The 15,466-nt window shown below is 42.3% G+C and overlaps 1 protein-coding gene across 1 annotated transcript in view; it reads left to right on the forward strand.

Annotated features, from left to right (window-relative positions):
- Positions 1–15,466, forward strand: part of LOC147665752 (fetuin-B-like) — a 90,073-nt gene that overhangs the window by 39,443 nt on the left and 35,164 nt on the right. The window contains exon 6 of the mRNA XM_086949542.1: positions 10,594–10,677. Coding sequence (XP_086805668.1) covers positions 10,594–10,677 — 84 coding nt within the window. The remainder of the gene's footprint in view (positions 1–10,593; positions 10,678–15,466) is intronic.

The raw sequence follows: 15,466 nt of genomic DNA on the forward strand, positions 1-15,466 counted from the left end.
TGCTCTCCTTCTTTAGCCGCAGACACGAAGGCTTACATCCAGAAATTTTACATTTGTGCACAAAGCAAAAGTTCACACCAGGTTCACGTAGGACTGTTGGTCCCCCAACCGACTCTTCCCAGTCCTTGGCACTCCATTTCCATGGATGTTATAGTGGAATTACCCACAACCACTCTGAAAAACACTGTAGTGTGGGTGATGGCAGACATGCTGATAAAACTATCTCACTTCGTAGCCTTGAAATCTCTTCCCACTTCCCAGGAGTTGGCTTGGTTATTTGTGCAGCACATAGTGAGAATACATGGTCTTTCTTCTGTGATTATTTCTGACCATGGCCCTCAGTTTGTGTCTAATTTCTAGAAGTGGTTAGGCTAGTTGTCACACATTGATGTGCGTTTATCCTCTGGTCATCAACCACAGAACAATGGTCAGACGGAAAGGGTAAATCAATCTTTGGAGCAATATTTACGATGTCAGTTGTTGCAATCCACCTCTGATTGGGACAAGTACTTGTGGGCAGCCGAGTTCACTTAACAATAGTATACACTCTTTACGGGCAAATCCCCTTTCTTCTGTTCCTTTGGTTTTCATCCTCTATTTTTTTCTCTCTCTCTCTCCCCACCACCTCTACTCCAGCCCCTGCTGCCCATGAATTTGTCACAAAAATACAGAAAATACAAAAGGCTGTTACTCTCAATTTAGAGAAAGCGAAAGCAGACTATAAGAGAAATGCACATCTTCATCTCCGTCGAAGCCTGAATATGCTGTGGGGATATGGCGAGGTTGTCCACATGCCACTGTAAGATAAAAGGGGCTCGGAAGTTTAAGCCTCGTTACATAGGGCCCTACAAGATCATAAAACTCATTAATCCTCTTGCGATGAAGTTGGAACTTCCTATAAACCTGAAAATACATCCGGTATTTCATGTGTCATTGCTGAAACCTGTTGCGCAGGACACTGTGTTACCCATTCAACCTGCTCCTGTGGAGGTGGAGAGCGAAATTGAGTATGAGGTTGGAGCTATTCTAGACTCAAGACGGGTTAAGGTCAAGCTCCAATATCTGATTCACTGGAAGGGTTATGGTGCTGCAGACCGTAATTCTATCTTGTCCATATATATATATATGCAGCAATATTGTTTTTCTGTGCCCTTATTTTTCTGATTTTTGCATTCATGCGGTTTATAATATAGTATTTCATTTGTGTCTATGTACCACGTGACTCACTTAAGAGGTGGAGCATCACTTTAAAAAAAAAGTATTTAATGATTAGCTGACCAGGTGTATGGTGTGTGATCAAGAGCATTCGTTGCTCGAAACGCGTCGCCTGAGAGGTTGAATAAAATCTGCCTTACTACAGCCTGGGGTCCGTGTCTTCATTTCGCCGAGAAGCTGGAGGTTATGAAGATTACGCTGTATGTATATATATATATATATATATATATATATAACGCTCACATTTCCTCTCGTTTTTTGGCAGGAAAACAGCACTCAGGAGGTGGCAGATTATCAACGGTCTTTATTCTTACAACAACAAACGTGTTTCGGCGTTTAGCCTTCGTCAGTGTCAGTGACACTTGACTCGTGACTGTTAATGAAGCCTTACAATTTTAGTGGCAACAGACAAGAGACTCACCCATTAGTGTCAAATAAGACGCCATCTTAAAGTGGGTAATAGAATATATATACACCTGCAATTATAGAACCGTGAATCGGTATATGGGAAGATGCAATGGGTATACAGTCATATAAATGGAACATACCACACAATCTAGCCGTGGATCCGCAATTATCCCTCGTTAGTAAGTCCACCTAATAGCAGGCTCCATCATTAACAGCGAGACTAGCAATATTTCATCTAATTCACTATCAATTCATCCAGATCAACAGTATTCAATTACTCATCAAAAGATATGTATCACAGATTCTTATGTTCATTCATATATAGAATAAATATCAGGTCATTTCTATTATCAAACCCTCTTTTGAAAAAAAGCAGGAATAATTATTAAATAGAAATCGAGATCAAAATCAGTATTTCATCTAGCAGATTCATGTAGCAGCAAACCATACATATTGCTATTCTGTTCATTTTCCTAGGTGCACTGCCATCTCCTCACCGCTATTCAGACCTCTGGGATATTTATCCTACTGGCAGTCGCCAGTAGGTAGTTATAGGTAGGGCTAGTTTCCATAGGAAAAGACATTTTTTACTTGGCTATAACTTTGATGTCGTTTGACCAATCTGCATGACATTTTGCCAAAAAAGTGTCACAGTGGGTAATATTGATTGGGAAAGTTTGGGGGTGATCTGTGCAGTGGGAACTGAGAATCTGGGGCGCAAAATAAGGTTGTGTTTGTAATGTTAATCCCCATTGGAACCCTGGTGTGGGCAGCCATCTTGGGACTTAGCTTGATGCTGAGTCCCAGGAAACAAGTATAAAATAAAGAAAAGGGGTCAGGGTAGAATACTCTGACCACCCAGATATGGTGGGGAGGTCCCACAGGGACCCGCCACCTTTAAAACATTTTTTTTTTATTTTGCCACGGAGTTGAGGTGTAGCTTTGAATCTGCAGCAATTTTTTTTTTAAAGTGCTGACTCCCGTCCATCTTTTTTTAAAGCCCCCGGGTGTGTGGGCCAAATCCAGGGGGCAATAAGGAGGGGGGCCCTGCCACTTCCCCCGGCCTGTAGCAATTAAAATGTGGGGGGACTGTTTGGCCCCCCCATAGCCCCGGGGACTGCCACACTCCGGGGCACTTCTAATTACAAATGCAGGGCCTGCTTCGCCCCCCCGTTGCCCCAGGGACCACTACCTCCCGGGGCACTTTTAATTACAAACACGGGGGCTCACTCTGCCCCTCCCACTGCCCCTGGGACTACCACCTCCCTGGAGCTATCTGCAGGATGGGAGGGGGGCCATGCAGCCCCCCTCCAGGAGCCATGCATGTCCCTGGGGACTCCCAACCCCACCCCCAGGCACGACTCCAGCAATGTCCCAGGGTGCCCACCCCCAGGATATTGCAGTTTGCTATGGCATGGTGGGAGCATTGCTCCCGCCATGCAATAGCAAATTATGGCCTGCTTCATTGAGGCGAGAGCATTGAAAATGAAGTGGGGAAGGATTACTTTTGAAGAGAGGGAGCTGCATGTCAGCAGATCCCTCTGTCCAAAAGCAATGCCGGCTCCTGCAGTAGATGGGCAGCAGGCAGGGACTATGGCGGCCCCCCTTGTGCTTAAATTATTATTATTTTTTTAAAGGATCAGGCCCCGGGGGATGGGGTCCACAGGACCATGCGGCCCCTTATCTAAAAAATAAAAAATGCCAGTCCATTTTCTCCACTGCTCTGCAAATGCGCCTCTGGGCATGCTCCTGGTTGAGGGATGAAGTCCCCTTGATTGTTGAGGGCCATTGAGGGCCAAAAAGACCTCCTGTTACCGCCAGTAAACCCCACACAGCGGTTTTGCTGAGAGGTGGTCGGAGGCCTCACCCCTTTTTCCATCACCCTGCAAACGCGCCTCTTGGTGCACTGCTAGTGGGGAATGAGGTCCCCTTGTCACCTGAGGGCCTCAGGACTAAAGTGGACTTCTTCCCCCAAGCAGCAATGCGCCCGGAGGCGCGTTTGCAGAGTGGTGGAGAAAGGGGGTGTATCCTCTGACCACCTCTCAGTAATCCAACTGTGTGGGCCTTACTGGAGGTAACAGGAGGGCTAGTTGGCCCTAAAGGACCCCAAGAGCCAAGGGGACTTTATCCCCAAAATTGTACTTCACCAGGAGTCGTGTTTGCACAGTGGAGGAGAAAGAGGGCATGGGCACTAAAACCCCATCAGCAAACCCACTGTGCTGGGCATGCTCGAGGTAACTGGCAGAGTACTTGTCGCCCAAGGACTCTGAAGACCAAGGGGGTTTCATCCCCCAACCAGTCATGCGCCAGGAGGCATGTTTGCAGAGTGGTGGAGAAAGGGGGTGTGGCCACCAAAAACCTCTCAGCAACCCCACTCTGTGGGACTTGCTGGAGGCAACAGGAGGGGTAGTTGGACCTCTGGACCCTAAATAGCCAAGGGGACTTCATCTACCTACTAGTAGTGTGCCACAAGGCATGCTTGCAGAGTGGTGGAGAAAGGAGGCATGGCCTCCTACGATGTCTCAGCAATCCCTCTGTATGGTACTTACTGGAGGTAACAGGAGGGGTAGTTGGACCCCAAGGACGTCCTTGGGGGGCCAACTACCCCTCCTGTTACCTCCAGTAAGTCCCACACAGTGAGATTGGTAAGTAGTGTTCAGAGGGCCAGCCCCCTTTCTCTACTACTCTGCAAACGCGGCTCGTGGTGCACTTCTGATTGGGGAGGAAGTCCACTTTACTCCTGAGGGACCTTGGGGACCAAGAAGCCCTTCTGTTTCCTCTTGTAAGTCATACACAGCGGGATTCCTAAGTGCTGGTTCGAGGCCCAGTTTCCTGTCTTTACCACTCTGCAAACTCGATTACTAGTTAAAAAACCATAGAAATTCACAGAAAAAACCCAAAGGTTACAGGTAAGTTATAGTTAGGAATAAGAATGTATATAACCTTAGTAATTCACTGTTAAAAACAAGGGTGATAGGGACATTATAGTTAGGAAATAGAATGTTTTTAAAACTTAGAAAGTTACTGAAAAAAACAAAGGTTACAGGGACATTCTAGTTATGGTGATATTTCACTCAGACAAAACCAGAGAAATGTGTGCCCCTGCAATGCACTGCTTATGACCTCACATATTACATCACTCATGAAAAGGACAGTAACATCACGGATGACATCTCAAATTACACAAATTACATCACTGATGACATCATCCACAGAATCTCTGATGCAGCCACTCACACCCCCATGTAACCTTTCATACACCCACTACCATTCTCGAAACCATTGACACACCCATATCAGTACTTGCACACACTCTCACTGATTCATAGGTCTATACACACATCCACTCAGTCACCCATACAGCCACTTGTACACCAACTCACTCACTAATACAGCCACTGATATTTCCACTCATACATCCTCTCACAGACTGTCAGTCACTCTTAGAGCTACTTACACACCTACCACTCACCTATAGAGTCAGCCAGATAGCTATTTACTGACCTATATAGTTATACACAAACCCACTCACTTATTCATACAGATACTAACATATAATCCCTCACCCATACAGACCTTCACACACGTACTCACTAACCCATACAGCCACTATCACAATCCCTCACTCGCACATACAGTCTCTGATATAATCCATCACTCACCTATACTGCCTTTCACATATGCACTTACTCACCCATATACCACTGACACATCCATTCACTCACGGACACAGCCATAGACATACTCAGTCACTTTTGCCACCCTTCTCCTACACTCACTAACCCAGACACCCACTGGATCATGCACTCACTCATCCATACAGGCAGTCACAAAGCCTCTCACCCACCCACACAGACACTCATACACCCATACAGGTACTCAGACAACTGATCAATCACCCATACACCCAAGCATGTACCCACTCACCAACCTATACAGCCATTTCGAACCCAATTGACAGACTGATACAGACATTCAGACAACATATTCAGTGACCCATACATTCACTGAGACACCTGATCACTCACTTATACAGTCAGTCACATACCTACTGAATCATTGATACAGGCACTCATACACCCACTGATTCATCAATACACCTTTGTATATATATTTAACACTCATAAACATTTTAAAACACTCACAGTCACTGGATGATGTCATCAGTGATGTAATCATTGAAGTAATTTGAGATGTAGTATGTGAGGCCATGAGCAGTGCATTGCGGGGGCACGAATTATTGTTAGCTTAGCTAACTATAACTGCTGAATTTCTCTGGTTTTGTACAAGTGAAATATCACCCTAACTATAACGTCCCTGTAACCTTTGTTTTTTTCATTGAATATATATATAATACTTATATATATATATATATATATATATACATATACATGAGACAGAGTTTTTCTGTTTCCTTTAGTTGTTTATTGTAGAAGACTATATCAACATTAAATAGCTTTACTCTTCCAATTCAAATATATCTTTTTTAACATCAATTGTAACATATTATTTAAATTATGATGCCCTATCTTTTGCCATTTGGTATCACATGTTCATTTTTCTTCTATTGTTTTATTTTCTCACTGATTCTGTTTTCTCCTAACCTCAAAATATGCCCTTTCTTTATATTAATTCTTAACTTTCTCTAAGTACCTGTGTAATGTGTTGATCATTTGTAATCAGGTGTATTATTCATTATAGTTCTCTGTTGCTGCTTGTATTATTTATCTTGTGTGTCATTACAGTTCATATACTATTGTATACTATTGCACAAATGATGTACTATCCCACAGTAAATGAGTCAGTAGATTGGCATGAATGTCACCAGAACAATAAAGCATAATACTTTTGTTAGTATGCACAGAGATGGATTGCATCAGCGCAGTTATGCAAGTAAGATCCAGTCATAATGTATAGTAACATTTATTGCATTATCACCATATTTCCTCCCAGTCAATTGATAATGGTGGAACTGAACAAAAAAGTAAATTTACACCTTTTTGTACGTTGGAATTGTTTTGCTATTTACAAAGGAATTTTACGAGTACTGTCTTTATGACTCTCAGGGCCAGATGTAGGAGCCCAAATACCGGTCGGTAACGGCCGATTTCGGCCGTTACCGACCGGTATTTAGGATTTGGTATGTAGGGGCCATAATTTTACAGAATCAGTAAATTTACCGATTCGGTAAATTTACCGATTCTGTAAAATACCGAATCGGTATTTTTACCGATTCGGTAAATCAATATGTAGGTGGCACTTCACAGAGTGCCACAGGCCCTTAAGAATCGGTATTTTACCACCCAATCCTATTGGGTGGTAAAATACCGAATTCAGGTGTGCATGCACATCTGTGCATGCACACGTGTGTAATGTGACACACAGACATGCCCTTAGGGCATGTATGTGTGCCACATGTCACACATGCCTGAATTTGGGGTGCTAGAGGGTGTCAAAGTGACACCACCTGCACTCTTGCAGGATTCGGTATTTACTGATTCGGTAAATACCGAATCGGTATTGCCCAAGCCCATAGGAATCAATGGGCAATACCGATTCGGTATTTACCGAATCGGTAAATACCGATTCTTACCGATTCGGTAAATTGAAAAAGAAATTTACCTACATCTCACTACTTCTATTTTACCGATTCATAAATACTGAATCGGTAAAATTCGGTATTTATGAATCGGTAAAATAGAATTACCTACATCTGGACCTCAGAGTCTCTGCACTTGTGGTGTAGACTCCTCACATAAAAAGAAAGGATTGTCCTATATTTTTAAGTGCAGAGTCTCCACTACGAGTGTGGAGACTTCGCACTCATAAAGATACTACTTGTCACATATATTTGTGAACAACAAAACCTCGTAAACGTACACAAAAGTGCAAGTTTATATTTGTGAATCAGCCCCAGTATGTGCTTTTAGGAGACAATATGGAGGGAATAGGCCAACACTTCTTTCGCCTCTTTGCAACGTGAAGGCCTGGGGCTTTCAAGGATTCAGTAAATAGGAATATTAAAGTTAGACTGCGTCGGGGTCTCCAATAGGTTAGTCGCAAACTACCAGTAGCTCTCTGGCTACTTCTCAATAGTTTGTACATGATAATCAAATGTCAGCTAGTTTGACAATATGCAGCTCTCCAAATGCAACGGCAGCACGTTAAAACAGTGCATCTCTTTCTGTGGGGCCTGGGAGGCTGAAACTGTAGGACCATGTAGCTTCTTTCTTTGCATTGTTTCTGTTTCTTTTCTTTCACTTTCTTTCTTCACAAACTTATTTCTTTCTGTTACTACTTTGTTTTTTCACGTTTTCTTCTGTACAGCTTTCTATGTTTTGTTAGTTGCTTCTTGTTTCTTTTTCTTCCTTTCAATCTCCCATTTTCATTTCTTTGTTCTTGTTTCTCCCCAATTCTTTAATACTCAATTCTTTATCTCCTTTAATTTTTCTTCCTGTCTTACAATTAGTTTTTGCTTTCCTTTTTCCCTTTCTTTTATACCCCTCCGTTTTCTCTCCTTCTTTTCTTTCTGACTTTCTTTTTTCTTCTCCTCCTAATCCCTTCTTCTTTCTCCCCTTATCCCTCCTTTCCTGGTTTTCTTTCTTTCACTTTGTTTTTTTTTTTGCTCTATTTTTTTCTACCACTCTTTATTTCTCTACTTGTACTCTACTTGCTCTAATTTTCTATTTCCTTCGCTCTTTTTTCTTTCGGACCTGCTGTTTCCTGGTTTCAGTCTCCTTTTTCTACCTCTTTTTTCTTCCTTCCCTTTAATTTCGTACTCTGTTTCGTTCTTTTACTCCCCTTTCGTTTTTATTTTTTTCTCCTTTATTTAGCTTGTTTTTTTTCCTTTTTATTCTCATTCTTTGTTTGTTATTCTGCCTTCTCATGTGTCTTTTTTCTCTCATTCTCTCCATTTGGCTTGTTTCTCTAGTCCTCTTTTTTCTTCAGATCGCTTCTTTCTTCTTTCCTCTTTCATGCTCTGCCCACCTTTCTCCTCTATTCCTTCATTTCTCTCTCTCACCTACCTTTTCCAGTTCAATTCTCTTTTGTATTGTTCTCTTTCTTTCTGTCTTTCCCTGGCTTCACCTGCCTCCTCTTTTTTTTCTGCTTTCCTCCATTTGTTCCTCTCCTTACTTTAATTTCTCTCACTTTCTCTTGCTTCTTTTCCTCACCTTCTTTTTTCTTCACATTTACACTTGTTTCTCCCTCTACTTCATTATCATTTATTACTCTCTCCCTTTCACTTCGATTTTGGATTTTGTATAACTCTATTTCCCCTTTTCTTTGTGCCTAGCTTCCTAAAGCAATCTCTTCATATACTAATTTATGTGCCATTATTGTCTGGCTGTTGTATAATATGCCAGTCAATTCCGAAATATGTTTGCTTGTAGATAGGTATGAAGTCTGTATGGGCCTCACAAAAATGCATTATTGCTGGTGGCATTTCATGCCCTAACTCAGAAAGTGAGAGCAGCTGCCTCCTATGTATTGCATGGTAATGAAAACACAATTTTAAATTAGACTTTCACCTTTCAGTGTGATTCATAAACAAAGGGCAAACCTGATCCTTTGGGTCCTTTCAAGTTAATATTTACTATAGAGCTCATGTAGCATTAATGATGTTCACTGGACTAGGGCTATGATACTTTAGGGGTGGTTTTCAAGTTGCCCCTGTCTAACTTCCATAAATTAGGCAGTAAATCAGTGTGCTCTTCTGTGACCAGTACTAGCTTCAGTACAAAAGTGGTTGGACCCCCCTGGGCTAGGTACTGGTTGACAGAAGCAGTCTGTGTGTTTAAGGGCATACAGACAACAATGTTTATGATGGAAAGAGTTAGAGGAAAATGCTCTTTGTTCCTTGGAGATCGTAGTTAGATACCTACAGTCCTGAATTAGTCTAAAGGTTTTCTGAGTTAGTTCAATAAAAACTATTACACATAGAAATATGGGTATATGTTACTAAATGAAAGATGCCAAGACATAGCTTTTTCAGCTGTCAAAGGACTACTTTTCAAAAGAAATTACAAACAATATAAGAAATGTAGTCCATTAAGTACTATGGGGACAGAAGGGTTAAATCCCTTTGATACACCAGGCCCCTTGGGCACGATTCACAGAACTAACTTAAGACAAAATCCTAAACTTACTACTTTTGGTATTCACACAAGTTAGGATTTTATCTTAAGTTTGTCTTAAGACAAAATCCTAACTTCTGTGACTACCAAAAGTGGTAAGTTTAGATTTTTGTCTTGAGTTAGTTCTGTGAATCGGGCCCAGAGTTCTTAACTCACAGCACTTCATTATAGGACAGGAAATGTAATACGTTTTTACTCATATTTTGAGACTGGCAAGAGTAGTTCTGAACCTAAATTCAACTTATATGAAAAAATGGCATGCTTTAAATTCATGCTTAAAACTCATACAAAGTGAATTTACACTTAAAAATTACTTTTTTGATGCAGATTGTTAAACGACAATGGTATACAGTTATATGGAGAATGTGCTCAAGTGCAGGGGGCTGATGCTCCAACGTGAGAACACCCACACACCTCTCCATGTATGGCTATTGAGAAACGCTTGCATTGTGGCACTCAGTGAATCAAGAGTGAACGTCCAAAGAAATAGCATGCACCCATGTACCTTTACAAATTGTAAATATATGTTATGTACACCATGTACATTTATGCTTATAATGACTTCCTGGGACACTGTGACCGTCTCGACTTCCAAGGGGAACTTATATACTTTTAAGATTTTGTAAAAAATAATTCTACTCCAGAGGCAGATTCCAATGTAGGACGACCCCCCTTAGGGTGTGAACAGTTTACAATGGTTTGGATTGGATAAATGGCTCCTCGAGTGATCTATGGAGATAAAAGTCACTGTAGAAAAAAACATGAATTATTCAAAATGACATTGATTGGCTGTGGTAACAACTAAGAACAATAATGTGTTTTCTCGCCTGAACAGCACGTTGGATACTGCAGGGGGAGCCAAATAAGCAGACTTGGGGAGGATGGTTTGTCTGTTTCCTGTGAAATCTATGAACCCAAGGTACTGTCTGCTCTGCTTATATGTACTAAATTGTCTCAGATATATTCATATCAAGTGATGGTAATGCATGATGTATATAAATCGAATGATGGTAGTAACTCATACCACACCTGGCCTTCCATGTAGATGTATCACATGCAGTGTTCGAGTGACGTAGGACTACACTGAAATGTGAAAACCTGAACGTGTGTGATTTAATACTCCAAGATGGAATTTATTGTACGATACTGAGGGATCATACGGAGGGGAACTGACGTGAATCCTTCCGGTCTGCACATTTTAAAGGCACGCTGCACTTTGATTGACAGCAGTGAGTGGCACGCTGCTTTTAATTAGGGGAACTCTGCCCAATACCTCTTGTCACTGGCTCTAGCACATCACACTTTAATCCTGCTCCCAAGCACTACGGACTCCAACGCCCAGAGCGAACTGCGGCAGGAGCCGTACGCATCATAGAACTCGCGCCACGAGGTGCATAAAGTGAGCCTAACCAACCGCGACGCGCGCGGGGCAACGCCCGAGCCAAGGGTGGGCCTGTTTGATCCCGTCAGATCCAGGAAGAGACTGGGCTGGGCCATGGTATTGACTTTTGCTATTACGCCTTGCGGAACATATCTTATTTCGTTACTGGGTCTGTTATAACTGATTTTGAACTGCAAGTAACAGGTATTTAAGAAGAATTTATAAGCATTGTAACATATCACGGTGGCAGAAAGGATGAGCAAACGTAAATAGCTAGTAGGGCAGGGGGTATTTGGGACTCTGGACGCTTTCCTTACGAGGGCAGAATCAGCTTTAATACATGAAATTGCTCTAACTGAGCAAAGATTGTCCTTTGAGCACCCAGCAGCTCTCTTGCGGTTACAAAGTGCCACCTCGCCCATGATAATTAGCCCTACAGACTTAGATAAAACTCCTCAACCAGTCACGGGCCACCCACCTCTTCTGGCTTTAGTGGTGGATGCCTTGCCGGCCCCACTGGTGGAGGTACCAGTAGCGGTTTTATCAGAATCACAAACCGCAATAAATAAACCAAATGTAGTCACGCTGGGCCAAAAGGTGAAGATCAGTCAAGGTAAAGGACCCCCCCTCCACCTAAAAAGAGGAGGGGTCAGGGAAATAATAACAATAAGATGGCACCTCCCCAAAATAAACATCTAGGGTCTTTGACTGAGAACGAAGTGAGTGTACCAATTCAGGAGCATCCTTTTTTCTCAGACTCTAATACTCAGGTGGGGGGACATTGAGAATGGATAATGTAGACTTTTGGGATAAATTGCACGATACTATAGCGGTCCTTCTAAGACCGTTACTAACCACACTATCCTATGTTGACGATAGGTTAGCCACCTTGGAAGAAAGTATAAATCGCCAGATAGTTCGTCAGCAGGATACAGAACAGGAAAGATGCAATGTTGGACCCAGGGTCAGTAGTGGAGGTACTGGTCCAAATAATAAACAGAAAATACCCCCATCAGGAGTGTCCCATAAAACGAACGTTCAACACTCTTCGACTTTAAAAAATCAGTTGACATGCCCCGGGTTGGCAGTTGGCACAAATTTGGTACAAATGTAGCGTCAGCTGCTACCCTCTGCTAACAGCCAAGGTGGAAGTAGAGGGGAGGATTGCTCTGCTTATACATTGAACCAGGTGGCTACAGTTGGGGAAAGTTGCAACCTAAACTCAGGGAGGCAGCCCTCCAATAAGTTCATTCATCTAAGCACGGGGAGTGGTAACTTGTTGGAGCCCAGGCAGTTGCACCTCCCTCCGGAAGCAACACCCTATATAGTGGTTTTAACAAATGTCCCCCCATTAACTTGTGGAGAATCTGAGCACTGGTCCACATTGAAACAAATTGTTACACTTTTAAAGTACAAAAACAGGCCTGACCAACATACTGTTCTCTGAGTTTAAGATGGTGCGCTGAATCCCATGGGTTGGAAACTCTACTAAAGCGCTGCCTGGGGATTGTGTGGTTATTACTTTTAAACCCCAGAGACTTGTTAAAATTATATTGGATATTTGTGAGTTTTGCCCGGCTAGTAGCAGGGGGATAAGTGCAGTCCCCCTGGGCTTTTTCTATCAACCCTCCATGGTTTTACATCGCCACGCAAAGGAGAGAAATATGTTGGGTCCCTTACAGTGTAGATATGAGGTTCCTGTACATAATTTCTTTGACCCTCTTTGCACTTTGGAAGGGGTTGATTGACTCACACCACATGCTGTAGTGGAAGTAGGGATAGAAGAGGACAGAGATACTAGTCCCACAGATTTAACTTTGAATTTTGGTGCACACAATATGGAAAAGTTACAAGGGGCTTTACACCTGGAGTGTGTCACTGAATCTGTAGGGACTGGAGGTGGTCATGTGAGCCGATTCCCTCGTGGGACCAACTGGAGTACTCTAATCGATTATCAGTGCCACTGAGTACGGTCTTCCCAACAGTTGTCCTGCTGAATGCGGTTAGTTCTTTCTCTTTGCCAGTCACTTCCACTTGTTCAATTATTTCATGGAACATATCGGGGCTGCGCACCAAGCTACAGAATCCAGTCTGGGTCGACCTTATTGGGAATGTTCAAATTTAATATCTACAAGAAAAATGGGCAATAGAGCCACTACACATAAATGGCTTCAAGACCTACCACACACAGGCTGTGAAGGGTGTGGGGGGAATACCAAAGGGTGGTATTTTTACCTATGTTTCCAATAGTATGACCTTAAATAAAATACATTTTCATATGGGGGAATGTTATTATCATCTAATTGAATTAGTAGTGAACGCGACCCACTGCATAGTGTTGATACATTTTTATAATAATTTTCCACATGATGGCCTTGGATTGGTGATAAGCATTTAGATACGGTTTTGAATGCTTTATGTATTGGGAATTTTAAAAATACAATGATTATCAGGGTGGGAGATTTTAACTGTGCTCTGTCTAATCTCGCTGTATTGTGCCCACTTCTGTCATACTAGGACAGAGGACCTATTTAATGAGTTCATCTCTACAACAGATCTTGGTTATGTAAATTAATTATTGGCCACTCCATTTTGCAAGCCACAAACCTTTAATGGGAGGGGTTTTGCAACTACAATTGATTTTATATTAGCCTCACGCACTCACGCACATATGGTCCTTTCTTTTGAGGTAGGGGACACTAGTATAAGCGATCACTTTCCTCTCTGTTTACAGCTTAGGCTAGCTATTCACGAATTAAAGAAATCTAATTTGACTACCCAAATGTTGGGGGGCATCGAATTAAATAAAACAAATGGCTATTCTTTAAACTGGGCAAAAATCGACCCTGAAGCATTAACTAGGAAAGTGATATTAAACTGCAAATCTGCTATTGAGATATGTTTGAGCGACATAATGCCTGATACGGATATTGTGCTTTCCTTTAATGACATCTCTAAGGAGGTTAAGAACCTGCTCTCGGCCCAGTATCATAACAAGCCAATAACCTCTGGGTGGTTCGATAAGAAATGCATTGGTGCCCATTCCACCTTGAAAAAGAATTGCATAGGCAGCATAGATCCCCAACAAAATTTAGACAGGCTAGAGCAGAATATAGAGGGGTGATAAAAGAGAGGAAACTAACATTACAAAATGAGGCTTGGGACTGCCCAGTTAAAAGACTGCACTGCGTTTTGAAAGATTCTCAAGACCCCTTTTTTATCCCCCAAAAATGGCCCTTCTATTGAAATATTTCAGAAGAAACTTGGATAAGTCACTTTTCTAAAGTATATAGTGATCTAGGAAATCAGGGGGGAGAAGTGATTGATACCACATTAAATAGCATTGATCAACTTGATTTACAGATTACCCTGGAGGAGGTAAATAGAGCCTTGGCACTTAGTTTAAGCAGCAAAGCTCCTGAACCCGACGGGGTCCCAGTTGACATGTTTAAACTAAATGTTTTACTTTGGGGACCAATTTTAATAAGTTATTAATGCCAGTCTTAAGACAACATTCCCTAAGACCTGGTTTTTAAAAAAGGGGATCGTCAGGATCCGGGGTGTTATAGACCGATTTCACTCCTGGATTCTACGATCAAAGTGGTAGGTCGGGTCATTCTAGAAGGCCTTCAAGATTGGACAGAAGACACCCAGATTTTGTCAGACTTTCAGTATGGTTTTTGTTCCGGGCTCGGTACAATCGAACAGAGTCTGAACTTGTCTATTTTGATAGGCAAGTACACACGAGCAAAAAAGGGGAGCCTTTTCCTGGCCTTTGTTGACCTCATTTCAGCCTTTGATTCAGTCAGGCATACTAGGCTGTGGGAGGTGCTTGAGAAAGAAGGGGTTGGCCCCCAGATTATAGTTTTTCTAAAAACGGCTGTATAACGGAGCCACTGCAAGTGTGAGGTACAGCTTGATGGGTGAATGTACTCAGCAGTTTCCCATTAGGAGAGGAGTCAGGCAAGGCTGTGTGTTGGCCCCATTACTTTTTAACCTTTACATTAACAGACTGGGTGATGCTCTACTCCTGAAAGGTAAAGACTTTCCACAAGATGGAGGGCGGTTTATACCTGCACTTCTTTATGTGGATGAAGCCGTGTCAATGACACATACCCAAAAGGACCTCCAAAGAGCTCTGGATGGGTTCGGAGATTTTATGAAGGACTTAGGTTTAAATACTAACATCTCAAAGATGTTTGTCATGAGATGTAGACAAGGGACCCAGCGGACGCAGGAAATGTTTGTAGTTGGTGAAAAGTTAGAAACTACTAGAAATGTTTCCTACTCTGGAGTATTATTTAATCAGCGTGATCTATGGGCACAA

The sequence above is a fragment of the Lissotriton vulgaris genome, unplaced genomic scaffold (assembly GCF_964263255.1).
Source record: "Lissotriton vulgaris unplaced genomic scaffold, aLisVul1.2 SCAFFOLD_1182, whole genome shotgun sequence".
Classification (NCBI taxonomy): domain Eukaryota; kingdom Metazoa; phylum Chordata; class Amphibia; order Caudata; family Salamandridae; genus Lissotriton; species Lissotriton vulgaris.